The sequence below is a fragment of the Gouania willdenowi genome, chromosome 21 (assembly GCF_900634775.1).
Source record: "Gouania willdenowi chromosome 21, fGouWil2.1, whole genome shotgun sequence".
Lineage (NCBI taxonomy): Eukaryota > Metazoa > Chordata > Actinopteri > Blenniiformes > Gobiesocidae > Gouania > Gouania willdenowi.
The window spans coordinates 17,464,004-17,483,140 of NC_041064.1; the positions used below are offsets into that span (position 1 = coordinate 17,464,004).

The 19,137-nt window shown below is 36.0% G+C and overlaps 1 protein-coding gene across 1 annotated transcript; it reads left to right on the top strand.

Annotated features, from left to right (window-relative positions):
• The first annotated feature begins 3,617 nt into the window (after positions 1-3,617).
• On the top strand, positions 3,618-18,742 carry ccnyl1 (cyclin Y-like 1). Its single transcript, XM_028435987.1, has 10 exons — positions 3,618-4,576; positions 8,015-8,089; positions 8,457-8,500; positions 8,867-8,967; positions 9,132-9,167; positions 9,239-9,290; positions 9,518-9,637; positions 10,581-10,747; positions 15,910-16,072; positions 17,216-18,742. The coding sequence occupies exons 1-10, from the start codon at positions 4,414-4,416 to the stop codon at positions 17,330-17,332; spliced, it is 1,038 nt and encodes a 345-aa protein (XP_028291788.1). The 5' UTR covers positions 3,618-4,413; the 3' UTR covers positions 17,333-18,742.
• Positions 18,743-19,137: the final 395 nt, after the last annotated feature.

Sequence of the window (19,137 nt, forward strand, 5' to 3'; positions counted from 1 at the left end):
ATAATGCGTTATCCAGTGGAGCATCACCTGTCTTGTTGTTATCTGCGATGTAAGATTAAGTTTGACAGTTTTAAGGCAGGGCAAGAAATATGGGAAACACTTACCAACTAACCTAATAATCATGAACTCTGAGGTAAACTATTATTCAACATGGCCAAGACTACAACAAGCAGCCTTATGTGTCTTTAATGTAAACATAAGAATAAAAATAAGCTAACAGTTTACCGTATGTTTGGGAAAAAAAGGGTGCCAATAAGTGTTTTTAAAGATGCTGCCAACAACTTATTTTGAGTCAGACAAAAAGTTGTTGATTTTAAAAGGATATTTTGTATTGTTTTACGGCTTCCACACAATTGATGGTTGTCAAAGCTGCTAATATATTAAGCTTGATTAGAAGGGGAGATGTGTTTAATCAAAAAATCCTTACTTTATACAGCATTGTGTTCTTTTAAAGTTTGTATGTCAAGTTGTAGATAGTTTACTTACTGTCTTGTACAGCTGAGCAACGACGAGGGTTAAAGCCAAATTATTTGGATGTAGAAGTGGAGCAGAATGTTTATGTTTCAGCTGAGCTGGAATCTAAAAAGGAAATGAATACAGGATTATTTGATGCTGAGGTTGATACGTAAAGCACTTACTTCACTTGTACAGTTAGAAGGTAATTGAGGTTCAGTTAAAAGTAGGAGAATTTGGCATATATTATGGATATATATTTGGACGTAACACTTCCTATCGAATATGGGAGTCCAACAAATATATTTGAATGTATTCAAAATGGATGGACATGTTCAACCAGAGCAGACTAGGGTAAAATTATCCAAAATGACCAGGAAAAATTCATCAGTGCTGCCATATTTTTTAAAAACCTGTAGAAATGAATGACTCTACATGAAAGTTCACTGAACGAAGAGTTCAACACTAGTTGTCTCGACCAGATTTTGTTTAGTGACAAGAACAAAAAATACATTGTTATTCTCTTCAACTAATGAAAACTAAACTATAATGTTCACGTGAGACGAAATCCAATCAGAACTAAGTTTCTTTTTTGGAAGGTTAACAATCAAAACTCATTTTGTTACGTGGTTGATATTTAAAAATGCATAAACTTTTGTGCTTTATATTTTAGTTTGACTACATCTGTAACAGATTTAATCGACTAAAATCTTAATGCATTTAGTTATCTAAAACTCGACTATAACTGAAATAGTCCCAATGACTACAGGTGAATTTGGACTTAAACTAAGTTGCATTTTAGTCAAATGGCTGTGGCTGAAACTAAATCGAATTCTTCTGTCAAAATGAACATTGACACTAATAAACCACAAAGACTTGTGGTTAAAAAAAGGCACTTTTGTGTGACTGGAGAGGATGTGTGTTGTCTTGGTACAATTATTATTATTTTTTATTTTTTATTCCTGTACATTGACTCAGCAACATGTGTAGAGCTTATGTATGTCTGTTTCTTTCATATAAAAAATGTTTTTAAAGATGTATTTGAAAACCTCTTTGTATATTTGTAACATATATATATCAGTGAATAGACTAAACAGAGTAAGTGTGTATTCATGTTCTCCATCAGGCCTTCCCTCACTGAGGCAGCTAGTGTATGAGAAAAGGCCTTTGCTGGATGTGTTACATTTCGAGTGCAGTGCCATTGTTTCTGATCAGCAGTGTTTGGATAAAAGAGGCTCTGTTAAAGGCAGGTATTCACTATACCCGTCTGCATGCTGTTAGGAGTTCAAGTTCATGTCTAGCAAAAATCAACTTGTTTTTATTTTACAAGTTGTCAACGAAACAAAAGCACAATTTTACTGTTTTTTGTTGTTGTTGTTGTTGTTGTTGCATATATTTTTTTATTCGTATTGTATTACAGTCGTATTGTATTTTACGTTTTTCCTCCTCCCAAATAGTAATAGTTTAGGAAACCATTTATCTGCTCATTTTAACTTTAAATTAACCCTAAGTAAACTAAAGAACAGGGCATATTGGGAGTAAATACCGGTACATCAAATGTTTTATACGTAATTTAACCAATAAGGAGAGCTCACGATGCTTGGATTTATTTATTTATCAGCTCTCAAATAAATGTTACAATCTTGATCACCCAATGGGGAAAAAAACAGACATTAGCAGAAATTACCAATATGTCCATGTGATACAAAGATATACATGAGTAGAGAGTTTTTTTAATGTTTAAATTTACAATTCCAAGTCATCAGTGTTTCACAAATGACACCATTTTGCTGTTTTAAATGAACGGTTTAGTAAACCACAGCAGAGTGCTGTACGTTTCAAAGTTAAGGATATATCTACGGTCGCCATTCAGGTTTAACCAGTGAGTGTTTAGGTCAAAGTGCTACTATTTAGGAGATTTCAATGAGATTATTCTAATTCTGGGGTTGAGGAAAATTCCCTTTTCATTCCATCTATTCAGTTCTGTTGCTGGAAAACTTGTACCGTAATGTTTGTTATTTGCTTAAAGTGAACTCGACTTTGTGATGTAATTACACAAACAACATCTTTTCATAAGGACGTTTTGTACTCTCAGGCCTTATTTGTGCATGTCAAAACAATTCTATCAATGAGTGTAAAAGAATATATACAGAGAGAATTTGTAGTAAGAGTAAGAAAGGGAATTTTTGTAACTTTTACTTTGACAAGTTTGTACAGGGCCACTTTTACAAGCTTTACATTTAAATCAAAGTCTCTTGGAGAGACAAAGTTACTGACTGATGTGTGTTCTTTGTTTCAACAAAGCCACTTCATTAAAAAAAAAAAATTATAATAATACAAGCTTTTTTATTTCAAAGTGCTGTTACTCTGATGTTACATCACACTTTTGTAAACACGTGCTATGTTGCAATAAATTGATTTGAAACATTTTGTACGATTCCTGGTGTTGTATCATTAAAAAACTTTACTTACACACTCAAACGGGGGAAAAAAAGCTAAATAAAAGGTATTTAGGATAATATTTACAGTATACTTTTAGGCACCAGTAGCTCATCACCAAACTGGAGTAGGAGGCATTTTCATTCATTGTCAAGATAATGGATTGTATTAAAAAAAAAATGTATTATACAGTATGTTGACATCAAAATAATCTACATCTTCAACAATATTTTTCATAAGTATACATCAAATGTTTGTGCGAATAAGTTGTTTTTTTTCCTGCAGTTATTTAATCATGGGTTTAATAAACTAACAAAATATAGTTATAAAAAAGCTGGATTATATTTTCACACCTGTTTTATTTGAGTGAACTTTATTACAGTTTATTAAAAAACGCTTTTGTTTAACACATTTACAACATTTGAAAGGAATATGAAACAACACAACAAACAATATAAATTCAAATTAACAATGTAAACACAAAACCATTCCAAAACACACAAAACAACAACATAAATAGGCTATACAAAATTACACAAAAGGGCGTGGCGGTACATAAATAGTACCTTATTAATACATTTCATCTGTTTAAATCACGGCCGACAGACAGATTTTTTTGTCCAATGACAGAAGTTCTAATAGCACCGTTTGACTTATTGGCCAATGGCTGTCTGGTATTTCAAAGAAGGCGGGGCTGCAATGTTTCAGTCTGAATTAGTGCAGATTGTGAGCGCCGGCAGCAGATGGCGACGGGCCGGTGGAGATACTGCTGAAATCTGTAAGGGTGGAGGCTTTGATTCTAGAGTGCAGAGCATTTAACAGAGTTAGTTAGCATTTGAAGTACCAGTAAAATATCTTGTTAACATAGTTGTGCAAAGACATCACGCCCATCGTCTTGGATTTCCCCTGATTTTTTTTTCTTACCTCGACACTCTGCTGGAGGCCTCAAAAGCCTCGGGCTAGAGTTGTTGACACGGTGAGCCACGAGAGAGAAGAGCTCCATTGGATTTGTTGTTAGAGTCGCAAACATGCTATTAACTGAGTCGCGCACTTAACGTCTTTCAATTGTTGTAGTTTTTAAAATTTAGCAAGGTTCATGTGCTCGTTAAAAGTGCAAGTAATGTTTTTAAAAAGTTCTGTTGGCTAACTAGTTAGCTCTCCCGCAAGGCTAGTTAGCCAGCTAGCACAACTAGCATGTGGAATGAATGAATGAACGGACGAGTGTAGCTTCAACAACCTACATTTAACATACACGAACTGGGTGTTATTAGTAGAACTATTGCATTAGACGACACTGGACGCGACGGCTCAGTCTGCCTTAGTCATTTTTACACTCAAATGGACAGGCATGCTACACCGGGGAGTCGTTGGACAGCGACTAGTTAGCATGTGTAAATAGTTTGTTTACATGCTATGTTGATTGATAATGTTAAGCAATCGAGAGATCGATTTTAGCTAGCTCACTAGTGTTGCGCTACTCAAATTGGGCGGCCAGAGTGTGAGCTTCAGAGCCTTTTTGGAATGGGAAACACGGTGTCATGCTGCGTCTCGCCGGAGTCGAGCCCGAAACTTCCTTCAAGGCTCCCGGCAGAGCGTCTGGAGGAGGTCCAGACGAGCACCGAAGTGAGCGATGACAACACAGTCCCCTACCTGCAGCACATAAGCGACAGAGAAATCCCGGATGGTAAGTATTTACTTTGCTGAAGCATATATTTAACTGGCTGCACGTCAGTGACTTTTAATGCATTCTCTGCTGTGCACTTGAATTTTAAAATCACTTTCACAACACGTGTTGGCTAAGAGTGTCTCCTTTTGCTGCATAAAAGTTTTGTTTATTTGAGAAATTCACATTAATAATTTTTGCACAACACAATATACATCATTACACTGTTGTAGTGATAGCTCAAAAGGAGTAGGTGAAAGCAAGAAAGCTTATAGGCACCTACCCTATATTCAATTATCATTACAAACATATAAATAGCAACATCTACAAGAAAAAAGAAGAGAAAAGCATTTTGGTACATTTTGACATCACAGTTATCACAATCTACACACCTTCATACATACATTATGTTAGTGTTTATGATATAGCATTTATATTAATTCCAAATACAACAGGGTTACCTACAGTGAAGGAAAGAGCTATGGTCTAATGTTATTTGCATAATTCTCCAAAATACTGTTCTCATAATGTATTTTGAATTTCTGTAGACTAGCAGCCCTTTTCAGGTTTTCATCTGAACTATTCCATAGGTTGACATCTTTTCATGTTATACATTGATATCACATCATTACTTCTGTGATGGTTGACCTCAAGATTCAAATTCCCATTTATTTTTTGTATTCATTTTTTTAAAATCTCAGATTAGACTGATGTTAGTTATAAAGGCTTTTTTACAGTCTCAAATGTGTCCCCAGGTGCTGTATTGGGTTGTTGGTCAGGACTTATTGCAAGCTCTTTTCTTCCTCAACAAACTCATCAGTCTATAAATAATTTTTTTTTTTTTTTTAATTTTTTTTACTGGTGATCACTAATATTAGAAAAGAAGTTAAGATAAGACTCGGAACGTAAGAAATTGTGTAAAATAGCATGCAACTTAACACTATCACCTGTCCTCTGCCATACTTTACATATGGTACAATGCAGTCAGGCAAGAGCCTCTGTTTTAAAGGAAAGTCAGGCTTCTGTTACCAGTGGAAGCTGTTAGGGAAGTGAATATTGGTGATTAAAGCTAAGGTACAGACACTCTGCAAATTTGGTATATTTCCAGTGGAATATTTTTTATTTATTAATTTATTTTGCATGATGAAATAAGTCATCTCGGTCAAGTAATAAAAGTATGTATGATTTGTACAGATATTTTATTGGATAGGTATTGGCCAAAACTCAAGGCTGCGATATTGGTATCAGAAGTGAAAACGTTATATCAGGACCTGCATACATTTTTCAACACACAGGCTTCTGGGTAATATTGATTAGCCACTTAACCATCATAGTTAAAAGACACTTATGTTTATAGCATAGCAGCACACATGATTTGTGCTTTTGTTAGCTATAATTACAAGTTCCTTTGTGGTTGGACTGTTTAAGCATCAAAGGCATATGTATGTATTTTTCTTAAAACTTCATCTTAATGTTGACACACTTTTAACTGATTGTTTAACATGTGACTCCTCACAACACAATCCTGTGTTGGTTTAGTTAAAACGTGCATTTAGTTTTTAAGTACTACTGGTTTAAAACAAATCAGTTGTTGATCTTAGTGTTTTCCATTTGAAGGTAGAATTAAAAAAATAATAATCTGAATCTAAGAGAATGACTGAGTGAAATGTAAATAAGAAGCTTGAATGAGTTTATAATTTAAGAAATGGCTTTACAGCTTCAGAGACAGAATTACCAGCAGGAAAGTACAAAATGTGGGAGGGAGTAAGGAGCAGATGCTGGAGGGAGATGTTCGGTTGATGAGTCATATTTGGTGTTAAAATACAGTGTTGGAGAGAAGAGCTGTTTGCACCCAGTAGCTCAGACCTTTTATGTAAACTAGTCTTTTACAAATTAATGGAGCTGATTTTCTATTTATTTTTTATTTTTTGGGAAAGTGAAAAGGGTTACCTGTTAATTTTCAAAATTGAATGCAATTGACGTTCATATTTACAGTTAAAATGTGTTTGTTTTTTTCAGTAACGATGACTTGAGATGACGTGTAAAGTTTGAAAAACCTACAATGACTTTTGTGTCCAAATCAAAAGCTTGTGTTTGCGAGCCAGACCATCTCCATTTTTGAGATGGAAACAATCCAAAAGGGAGTCTTTAGTTGCTTTAAACTAAAGTATTCCCACAGTTGATGTAGTTGTTTATTACAGCTAAGGAAGTACGCCCTCAGTTTCCTCCTCTCTGCTGCCAAGCCGACTGACGTCTTTCATGGCTTCCTACTGCCAATTCTCCCTTAAAGAGGAGGACATTCCTCACACCATTTATGACTGTGTGCATCATACTATTCACGCAAGCATCGGGTTGCAAAGTTGAAAAATAATTGAAAATGAACCAAATTGCACCACAGACACAATCTGATTATTATTGCGAAGTAAACTCGTGTTTTCAAAATGGTGATTTTTATTTATTTTTTCCTTCTTGCTTTAATTCAAATCCCGATGAGGCGAGTGATTCATAAAGCTCTCAGTGATGTGGTACATACAGAGTAGAGACAAGCTGTCAGCAGAGTGAGATCGTACACACACACACACACACTAGACAAACGTTTGTGTCCACTAATCTTAGTCTTTTATGTAATGCACAGTCTGCTGTGATTGAAAGAGAGGGAAAATGATTCTTTCAGACTTTTGATGCTCTATCTCTATCACTTTGTGCTGGCCTGATACAATAGCTGCTATCTGGTTTATTTAATAATGCAAAAAAAAGTTTGACATTTATTCATACCTCTTTATTGGAGGTTATTTTATTTAAATTTGAAAACCTTTAAAAACAGCAAAAATAAATAAATTAAACCACACTGTTCAGTGCTGGGGCTCATGTTCTAAAGGTAAATACTGGTAAAACTAAGTTATTAAGTCATTTCTTTGGCAGTTTCTCCTGCCATTTTGTGGGTAATTATATTAATACTGTTTTTCCATTTCATATGTAATTGTAATGTTTTCACAACATATTTTATTTGTAAACCACTTTAGGAAAATAAGTCACCTGTTACCATGGGAACTTAACGCAATCAAAGTACTGCATTGTATTAATGCACAGAATCCTGTGGGCTAGGAATAAGTTAACATGGGAAGTTATCAGATTTTTACTTTAGAAATTGACTTTATATAAAACTAGGTTACTTTCAAAGCAGAGAACAAAAGCATTTCTTTAATATACATAGTCATAATGTTTTCATTTTCAGTTGCTAATCCTTTTTATAATGTGTAGAAACTTACGAATGTAAAGTAAGTTTCACTTTCCAAAAGTCACCTCTTTAATCTGCGTTTAACTAAAGATTAGCGTATTTCTATTTAAACTCTTTTGGTGTTTTTTTTTTTTTTTTTTTGTCTCACATGTACAAACTTGTTTCTTGTGTAGTAGTAATCACTCAGTCCTTCATATTTTGTCCCTTCGTTGATTTCTCAGAGCTGGCCTTGGAATCAAACCCCTCGGATCACGCCCGAGTGAGCACAATCTTCCTGAGCAAGTCCCAGACAGACGGTGAGAAATCATGGCATTACACAATCATGTAATCGGCCCATGATATGGACCCGGAGAACGTTAAACCCTTTAATTCTGTCAGTCACATACTGAATGTTAACATAGTTATTTCAGCTGAGTGCATATTGAGTTACACAAAGGCCTAAATGTCTTAAAGATAGATGCATTTAAAAAAAAAAAAACCTTTTATGTGTTAAGTCAAATATCAGGCAGATTAAAATAGGCCTTAGGTTAACATGCTGTTTTTGTGAATCTGTTCATCATTGACTAGTTGAAGCCTTAAAACTTCTGTAAGTATTGCTCATGAAAGCTGATTTGATTTTTGACTAATGCTGACATTAGTTTCTTCTTTTATGTATTTTTGCAGTTCGAGACAGGAGGAAAAGCAACCACATTAACCATATCAGCCATGTGAGTTTCAAATACTAAGTGTCCAATAATTGGTAAATGTGAACAACAAGGGATTCATTCCAAACAATGTTAGTGACACATAAACACATTTTTATCAATGATGACTTTTTTCCATGATTGATTTTCATTAAAAAAAAATACATTGAGTTGACAAAACAAATGCAGGCCTACATAAAATTCAATTTTATGTAGGCCTAAGTTAGTCATCCTGAAACATTTGAACAATTTGTGTTGAGAGTAAAGCACCTTTTTCCCTTTATTTGTCAATAATGGCAATAGAAAGATGGACAGAAAGTTTTGGGGCAGCATTAGAGCTCAGGTTATGTGTCCCCTGTTCACTTCTGTTCCTGTGATTTTTGTGTTTAGGTTTCTCCTGGTCCCCTTTCAAAAAAATACAGCTCCTGCTCCACCATTTTTATAGACGACAGCACTGTCAGCCAACCTAACCTCAAAAGCACAATCAAATGGTGAGGATGTCACTGAAATACACACACCCCATTAGAAAGTTATGCCATTTTTAAATTGTATTTATTTTAATTCTATTGGCATAGTATTATGAACTTGAGCAATTTGTTGAGGTGTTTAAAATAATTAATCCTAAAAACTAACAAAGTTCTTTTATCATCTCCAGTGTCACTTTAGCAATATACTACCACATCAAAAACAGGTGTGTATACAACTTCATCTTCACATTGTCTCTATACCCACATCTCTAAAAATGTATTATTTGTTGTTCAGGGACTCTGATAGGTCGCTGGACATCTTTGATGAGAAGTTGCACCCTTTATCAGTGAGTATAAAGAAATTAATTTGAATAAACCTTCGCCACCAGCAACATATACACTTTAATAAATGCCAGTTTTTAAATCAGTTGTTCAACATCAATTCCAACTAATTTTCTTGGAGGACCTGGTGATCAGCAGCGGGTGGCTCTGTGACTCATTTCAGTGATGATTCCAAAACTCAGTTTCACACTGAAATCCTCACCTAGTGGTGTTTGTGTTTAACCCCCTGCAGAGAGAACCAGTGCCAGATGACTACTTGCATGTGGACCCCGAACACAAACTGATTTATCGCTTCGTCAGGACCCTTTTCAGCGCAGCACAACTCACTGCAGAATGTGCAATCGTTACTCTTGTAAGTAGTTGTTACGATCATGTTCACAGACACTTTTACATCAATAATTAAGATTGCTAAAAAAAAACTCTGTCTAGTTTTGACTGATTAAGGAAGTATGACAACCTTCATTAAATCATTTAACCAGTAGTCATTAAGAATTACTGCACATCTCTCCAAGCTATGAAAAAGAACTACCATGAAGAAAAACTTGACTGACTTACTTGTTACAAGAAAACATTCTTTTGAGTAGTTCCTCAAGAACTAATGTTGTTTTATAGATTTTTAAATTCTAAATATAGTACACTTTTTGATTTTATTTTGTTTTCAGCTCTCACATGCATGTAATAGCCAAAGAATGTGCTCTCCTTATAGGTATTGTTTGTTTTTAAATATGATCTGTATTGTCCTAAAATCTAATATTTCTTTGTGCACCAATGATGGAAGTGAACGTAACAGATTTTTAACATTGGGATGTAGTTGCAGTATTTGCACACTAGAGAGCATCATAAGCCCTGCAAAAGCTTTAGGTGGATCTAAACCTGGCTGAGAAAATTGTATTGGTTTTACAGCAAACTTTGAGTTTTAATCTTCTGACAAAATGTAATGGTTTTAGTTCCATTGTAAATCTGAGTTTACTCCATTTAAAATGACCTTAAAGTTTAAAATGACTTCTAGTAGTATTTAACAGATATTATCTTGCTGTTTTTTCACAGCAAATAAATAATTTGCTAATTTTATATTAAGTCTCACTATTTTACACTATCTTACCCCTCAGTCAAAATAAGGCCCTGATATTAGAAATGTTGCACATTATACTGCCTTTTCATTTAGTTTGGATTTATTCAGGTAGCGTTCACTCATCACTGAAAATGGTTCTTGTCATTTTTATTGTTTTTGCTTGTTTGTTTTCTTACACGTGTGCATTTTTGTGTCTGAACTGTTGACACCCTGCTTCCTATAGGTGTACCTGGAACGCCTGCTCACCTACGCTGAGCTGGACATCAGCCCCGCCAACTGGAAGTTAATTGTTCTTGGTGCCATCCTGTTAGCCTCCAAAGTCTGGGACGACCAGGCTGTGTGGAATGTCGACTACTGTCAGATCCTCAAAGACATCACTGTGGAGGACATGTGAGTGTTTATCTAATATATTCTGTAGGGGTGGGGGGAAAATCGATTCACATATGAATCGCGACTCTAATCATCCACAATTCTGAATCAATTCATAAACTTCAAAAATAAATTTTTTAATTTATTTTTATTCTTTTTTTTTTTCTGTAGATCTGCTGAGAGTCTTTACTCAGGAAACACTGTAAACTGCACATAAAAAATATTAGTGTTCTCATAAATAGAAAATGCCACTATACAAAAAGTCTGCTAGCTTCATGCTAACGTCTATGGGAAAACCTATGTATATGCTCATGCTAACATTTACCGCGAATGACAATGATTTATATAACATAGTTTATGCTTAATTTTCACAAACACAGTATTAGGAGTGTTATCAAACAGTACACTTATACATACTCAAAATACATGAACTTAGTAGAGACCAGTAGGCCATGGGCTTTCAAGATGGCGACTTCCGACTACTACGTTAACAGTGTTAGGCCAAAACACACAATCTCACCCAGACCTTTACAGTCTATGACACGATCCCAACAGGAAACAGCATTGATCCCAACTTACAATGTATCAGCACAAGGAGTGGGTGTTTTTTTTAATTTGTTTAGCATGAATAAATGTTACCTTTTGTCTTAATTTTGCCTTTGTGTGATTATATCATTGGAATCAGTTTATTTAAAATTATCAAATACAAACTGTATTGTTTTGGTGCCATAATTTGCCTTAACACACAATGCATTGTATCAATTTTTGAATCAAGAATCAGTTAATAAGAGAATCGATTTTGAATCGAATCGTGACCCTAACAATTGGAATCGAATCGCGAGACACCCAAAAATTCACATCCTAATATTCTGGCTAATTACTACTCCATGGTATCAGCACAAAATGTAGGCTAGCATTCCCTGGGCTAATGCTAGCTCAGTTATATCCAGCAGTGAAGACCTTTGAACGTGACACAAACATAAGTAAACACATGGAAACCATTAATTAGGTCAAGTTTGTTTCTTGGTCTGTGGCTGTATCAGGAAACTTAAATCATCAACTCAGGCCGTTGTGGCTATTGAAAGGTGACGCACCAATCAATCGTTTTGGTATTGGATAAAATAACAGTTCAGTAAGTGGAGCTACTAAAATGTATCTAAATCTAATACCAGGTAGTATTAACTGCATAAAATGTTTAAAAAGTGAATAAAGTCATGTGGAGTTGTTCTGATACAATGGAAATGTTCCATTTGAGTTTCTGGGTACAAATATATAATTAGCTAATAGGATTATTCCACATTTGGAGTCCTCTATGATCACTGCAGAGGTGAAAAACCTCGTCTGTGATCATAGCGTTTTCACTGTTTCTGTTTGTGTGTGAAATTGGATTTGAGGAAGAAAGAAGTCTCCTAAAAACAGGAGGATTTTTGGTAATGTGAGTCTCTTTAATGAAAGGAATAAAACAACAAAGACGCACTTAAGCCGATGGAGCGAGAGAGGTGCTTAAATAGATGGAAGCTGCCGTCTCTATTTCCCAGGCTTTATTTCTGGCAATTGCATTTGAGTTTGGTTGTGTTTCATTGTCTGTTTTTTTAAAAGACAATCTGCATCTGTCTGGTTTTCTACAGACTCCGTTTCCTCGCATAGACGCTCAGATATGAATAGTAAAGGCAAGTGTGTTACTTTTAATTGAAATTTAAAATCTTCTTTCAAAAACCGCCTGTTGAGAACAGATTTTAAAACTGAACATTGTAGGTTGAATTCCCTTAGCATTAGCATAAACAGGAGTGTTATTGTATAGTAGGTTATAAGGTAACGACCGCTAAGCAGATAAGAGGCAACAATCACAACTTAATAATAAGGTCCCATGTAGAGACTCAGAGGGTCTAATTTATAGCTCAGACTTTTTAGTATTGAAGTAAAAGGATTGTGCTGTGATCATGTCATTCTGAGAGATCTTTACATGCCTCTAAAGGCGAAAGTTTATGACTGATAATGAGTGCATTAGTTATAGATATTTTATTCTGGGAATGCACCAAAACTGAGGAAACTAAGGCCGAAAACCAAAGCAACTAAAGAAATTATGCCAATTATTAGTATTACCATTGCATTTATGGCTCTGTGAACTAGCCTCACTAAAATCAAGGCATTGCAATTCCAAAAATTAATATTAATGCTTCAAAGAAAGAAGAATCAATTAAAAAAATATAATAAAATATTTATTTTGCACCATAATTCCAGTGAGGCTTAATACAAAATAAAATCCATAATAAGATGTTCAATTTGACCTCACTTGTGTATACAACTAATAATGTGCAGGCCTATAATAACTAGGCTGCTGAAAGAGAGTCAATTATGTTTTGTTGTAAGAACACAAATGAGAAAAATGTTCTTTTGGGCCATTTTCAGCTGAATTTTCAGTGAATCACAACTTAATTCTACACAGAACAGAAAGCAGATGCACCCTGGACTGGATGCTAGTCCATTACAGATTTAGCACTCAAAGAAAGATGAATAGACACACACATTTACAAAGACGGACAATTAAAAGAACCAAAATACAATTCTAGACGACTGAGAAAACGCTCAGAAGAACATGTAATCTCCACACAGAAAGACCAGTTCTCAGGTGGGACTTAGTTAAGATCTTTTAGCACATTTAGGCTATGTTCTGTTCACACTGCAGGTCAACTCCCCTTTTTTTGTTTTGTTCATATCTTAATTTTTCATTTCAATGTGAAGAGTACAATTCCAATTTATTTTTCAAATCCGACCAAGGCCAGTTTCATAAGTGGATTAAAATCTGCTACGTATTTGATATTTTGTAATGCGACTGCTGTCTGAACGGCCAGGTTGCATTCTATCCGACCTTTACGTCATCAAAATGCAATGGTGTCATTATTCTGCGTCCCAGACGGAGCTGTGGGGGAGGGGGGAGAAACCCGGAGGAGAATGTAAAGTAGAAAAGTAGACGATGGAAAGAGATTGAGTTCTTAAAATTCATTAGTTTTATAATATAATTTATTATATTATACATTTTATCAGTGCCACGCACACGCCAAGACGAGATGCTTCCGTAATTACCTCCGGAAACAGTGCCTACCTCAGGACCTCTTTTGCGCATGCGAGTCACTTCAGGGTCACATTCCGTTCATACTCCCAACGTTTATAAGACGCATTTATTGAGTAAATACGAATGAGCATCAGATTTTTCAGAAATATCCAAATTGAGTATTATGACCTACAGTGTGAACGTAGTCAAAGATTTGGTTTGCTCTTTCCATTAAATTGTGAAATATCAATGAAAATTCAATTAAACACTCAATCCTTCAGTTTTCCTGCAGTTCCTAAATGACAAGTATCTGAAGTCATTGCACGTGCAAATCAAAGGATATGGACTAACTCTCTGTAGTGCTCTCTGCATTCACTTCTCCTGTGGTTGGTTTTGCTTAGTAAACCTGCGATCATCAGGCTAAATTGTTACATCATTGATTAACTAAATAATAAATATCCTTCTAATATTGTGTCCAAATACAAATTGATTATTTGAAGTGGATACGAACAGTTTCATCTTGATAAATTTAGGTGTATTTGATTTGCGCGGGTACAGTAAACACATCCAGTCACTTTAAGTCTGGTTTATGTGAATTCGATGTTTGTCCCCGACTGTCCATAAAACGCTTTTTTTGGGGGTTCTGATCCTACCCATGTGACTGTACGTTTGACCTCCCGTGTGTCTGTTGTGTTTTCATTGCGGTGCTGAAGTGCCTTTGTGAGTCGGCTCAGGTCTGGATGGGAGGATGGGAGGAGTGCACTGTGCTGGAGAGCAGAGCGCAGAGAGATGGAGGGGAGCTTCTCAAGTGCTCTCACTGCCACTACATAATGGCCCCGGCTCTCGCCCGCTCCATTAGTTGCCCCGGGAGACCAGACATCACACACAATCACATGTGCGCACACAAACACACACACACTAGCTTCGCTGACCAACAAAGCATCCCGGCTGCGGTCTCCTTGGCGACCACCTCCCTTAGATTTTCTCGTGGCGGTGATGATGAGGAGGGATGATGGAGGTTGTCGTCTGCACAGAGATGAAGCTGTGATACTCCAGCAGAGTGCTTTGAGATGCACGTCTGATTACCCATGTCTGTCAGACCCTGGATTTCATCTCCAATAACACTCCCCACCGACAACTTTCAAAGTCCATATGCAAATAAGTGATGGACAAGTTTGTGACTTTGTTACTCTTTGACACATAATGTGTCTTTCTTCAGCAAGATTTTTGCTGCACTTTTTATTTTTTTTGTGAAGCTGCAGCCTGATCGCAATTCTTTCACCCTCATGTCCATTTTCTTCAAAGCTGAGGTCGTCTTGGTCTCCCTCTCACATTACACTCCTGTCATTGAAATTCTGTCCTGATGGAAAGAGAAACGTCTCGACTGAAGCTCTGCTCGAACCGTGGCTCTGTTACTTTAGTCATGTGTAGAAAATCTATAACTATTCAACCATTTTTTAGTAAACTGACCTAGAATCTACAGCTACTACATTTTTATCTTTAATGTAAAGGCAAAAAGAAGAAAATTGTAAATGTGATTTAGTTTGTCTGTTTTTTTTTTTATTCAAATAAACAAAAATATAGGCTTGTTTGATTCAAACAAGGCTTCAGTTTTCAGGCTTTGTTACATTAATTTTCAGTCACAAACCTCTTAAATGTGTTTGTTTGGGTCTATCTCAGCACTCATTTATGTTAGCATTGTTTTTATTGTCAGATTCTCTAGAGCAGTGATTCTCAACTGGTGGGTTGGGACCCCAAAGTGGGTCACGGACCTCTACTGTGTGGGTCAAAAATATGTCTCATGTTGGACTTTGTCTTTTAGTTTGAAATAAACTTTTCTTTTGATAGGCATGCTGTGAAATGCATGTTGCATAAGGAAATATATTGATTTATTTATAGTTACGTATGCATGTTTTCACCAGCTAGTTTTGAAAAACGGAATTCGGTTGGTTGAATTATTAATAAAAAAAAAAATAGTGGGTTGCGATTTAATGACTGTGGCAAAATATAGAACCCCTGCTGAGACTTTTAAAAAAAAAAAGTATATTTTTCATCCTCTCTTTTTTGAGCTATCAACCGAACTCCAGTCGTTGAATCCTGAAAATAACCCCATTTCCTTGTTGTCCTCCAGGAATGAGATGGAGCGCCATTTCCTGGAGCTTCTCCAATTCAACATCAACGTGCCAGCCAGCGTTTACGCCAAGTACTATTTTGATCTGCGTCAGCTCGCCGACGACAACAACCTCAGCTTCCCTCTGGAGCCGCTAAACAACCAACGCGCCCAAAAACTAGAGGTGAGCTGCCAACAGCAGACGGCTCTAGAGCTAAATACTCACAACCACTGGAAACCATCAAACCACTGCAGCATGTGGAGTCCAGCTGAAAACTGACTTTAAGGAGGCGGGGAAACTTAGTCAATGGAGGGTTTTTTTTTGGTATTTCATAAAATATGTATCATTGTTTTTTTTTTATTGGTTTACTACCAACAATTTTTTAGAAGAAGTAGGGCCACCAATTTTCTGATCACCGAAAACATAAAATTCTAATTCTGAAACAGAAATCCAAACCAAGAGGTTTTTTTCTCTCTTTATTTAATATCGAGCCACAACATGACACAGAAATACCTCTGTTCAATGTCTTAAGGAAAAAATCACACATTGTCCTCAGAAAATAGGTGACTAAATTTCTAGCAAGTGAAGCAAACGGACAAATTTGTCCAATTTTGTTAAACTCACTTTATATAATAATTCATTTAATTATAAAGCACCTTTCAGGCCACCCAAGGACACTTTACAATAAAGACAGAATAATAAAAAACATTAAAAACAATATAATACAAAGAAGAAGAGAAAAAAGAAATGTGATGTTTCCGCTAGTGTTCATGTTATCCTGTGACTGAAAATACATGCTGAGCTTCATCTGAAGTGTGTTTTTAATTAGTTGTGATGAACAAGTGGTTCAGATTGGAATCTGAAAAGGCTCTGGTACAAACTCAGGTTTAGCTGTTGGTGTATGAGTTCAACTGGTGATTATTTTATCTGGTGACATGTCACAGCAGAAGACTTTCACCTTCAATCACACGGCTGTGCGGAAATGTAAGGGTTATTCGCCAGTTAGCGGAAATGAAAGGTTTCACAATTAATGTTGTAGCATCATATCAGACATTTTTATGGTATTTTCCCCATAAAACCATTGGCTGTGGGTCAAAAATAGAGCTCTCATGGAGTAATCTCACATGATTTCAGTGTAACCCTCTGAAGCCTTATAAAAAGTTAAATTATTACCAGTCGTTGACTCTAATAACTTAATTTAGCATGTTTGGTATGAATTCCAGAAAGATAATGAAATGAAGCGGGGGGAAAAATACTCAGAATTGAGGAAAAGTGTTTTTTCCACTAAATCAACTCTTTTTTTTTTTTCTCCCATTGTTCATCCAGGCCATTTCCAGACTGTGTGAAGACAAATATAAAGACCTGAGTCGAGCGGCGATGAGGCGATCCTTGAGCGCAGACAACCTGATCGGCATCCGGCGCTCCAACGCTGTGCTGTCCTAGGCCAAAGCAAACACACACCTCTGGCCCACATGTACACACACTTACATCTGCAGGCTGAAGTGAAATGTTTACCTTCACAGTCCGAACTCGACTGTAAACCTGTTGTTTGTACGAATCCCTTTTTATATATAGACGCCCATCCTGATGTTTCCAGAACAAAGTGTTAGAGGTAACTGTGGATGTTTTTAGTTTCTACAAAAACCTTAGAGAGGAACTTTTATCTCTAAGTCAAATGAAACAAACCCCAAGCAACAACATTTTCTACTGAATCTAAACTCTTTACTGACCTGAGTCTGTGTGGACGTTTGGCAGATCCTTTAATATTAATATTAAAAAAATGTATTTTTGCATGAATTGGTTTGATGTGCAGTTACACTGCAGGTTTAGTCAAACACAATGTGAGTAATTTAATGACACATAGAAGATATGTGATGTTTGTTTTTTCATAGTTCTTTTTTTTTTTTTTTAATATATCTATGGATTTTATGAAGAAGGTTGCGCAGCTCACTGCACATCAGTAAACAGCCAATCAGACTTCACCTTAAAGCCTCCATGTGTATTTTTAAAATAATAGCCTCGTGGCAGAAACCTGCTACCAGGGCATGGCCCCGTATTTAGGACCAGTTCCTGAAAGGGAAAGTGATTCTCACATATACTTGATCCCACTTTTACTAGCCACCACTGGTTCCCAGTTTGTAACACTGGTCACTTTGTTTTTGTTTTTATACTTTATAGCTCACCTTTTCTGTTTGGCGTAATTAATACTTAATGTGTTCATCCTGTCCACCTAGGGATAGATGCACCAGTTTACAGTGTTTCCACACATTCACTCCAAGGCTAGTACGCAGAGAAATTCACTGTCAATTTTTTTAATTTGCTGCAAAACTGACTTCAGAATAAACTTCCTCTTTTGGTCATTTGAAATGTTCAGGCCTCTCCTTAGATAATGTGATTGTAACAGTTTATGATTGACTGAACATTGACTGATAAGGAAAGATAGATTTCTGTGTTGTCTTTCAACACATTATTTCCAAAGCTTAAAACCTCCTTAGACAAGTTGTTTACCATTATGTTCAAACAAATTAAGTTTGTTAAGAACATTGCGAGTTATCGACTGGTGATTGGCCCGAGGATTTAGATTTTATAAACTTTTATTCAATGAGTCATGCCCTCTTGCAGCATGTCACATGGTTGGAGTACGAGCAACGGAGTAGCATGTCACTTTTGGTTTCTTTTTCAAAGGTTTACTTCATGTTCTGCCATCGTGACCTCGCCCACGTTATGTCAGCATGTTTGTGCTTTTCCCAAGCCTGGATTCACCTGGGGTTGAAACACTACAGACATAAAGATGCTGAGAAACAGACTAACTGACACTTCCTAGGTTTTTTTGCTTACTATGTAGGCTACTAGCTGTGAAACTTGTGTTGTTTTTAAGTGAAAAACATTTGCAGATATTGAAGTATTTTAAATAAACACTAATCATATAACAAAGACGTGTTGTGAAACTTGTCTATTTTCAAAGCTGCAGTCACCTGGTATTGATCACCTTCTGATTGCTTTATTGATCCAACATTAATATGACTACGTTTCAGTTGTCCAGGACTTAAATTTTTAAGTAAACTGACTCAGAAAAACACAAATCTTGACCACCCAGGGAACACGCGCCACTATTTGAGAAACACTGGTTGTGATGACCGTGTTAGTCACAGTACTAATAGCAGACATTTGAAATGCCAAGAAATGGTTGTAAGTTTATAGTAAGGCATAAAGATGGGTAAAAAAAAATGAAAAAGGCTAAAGTTGGG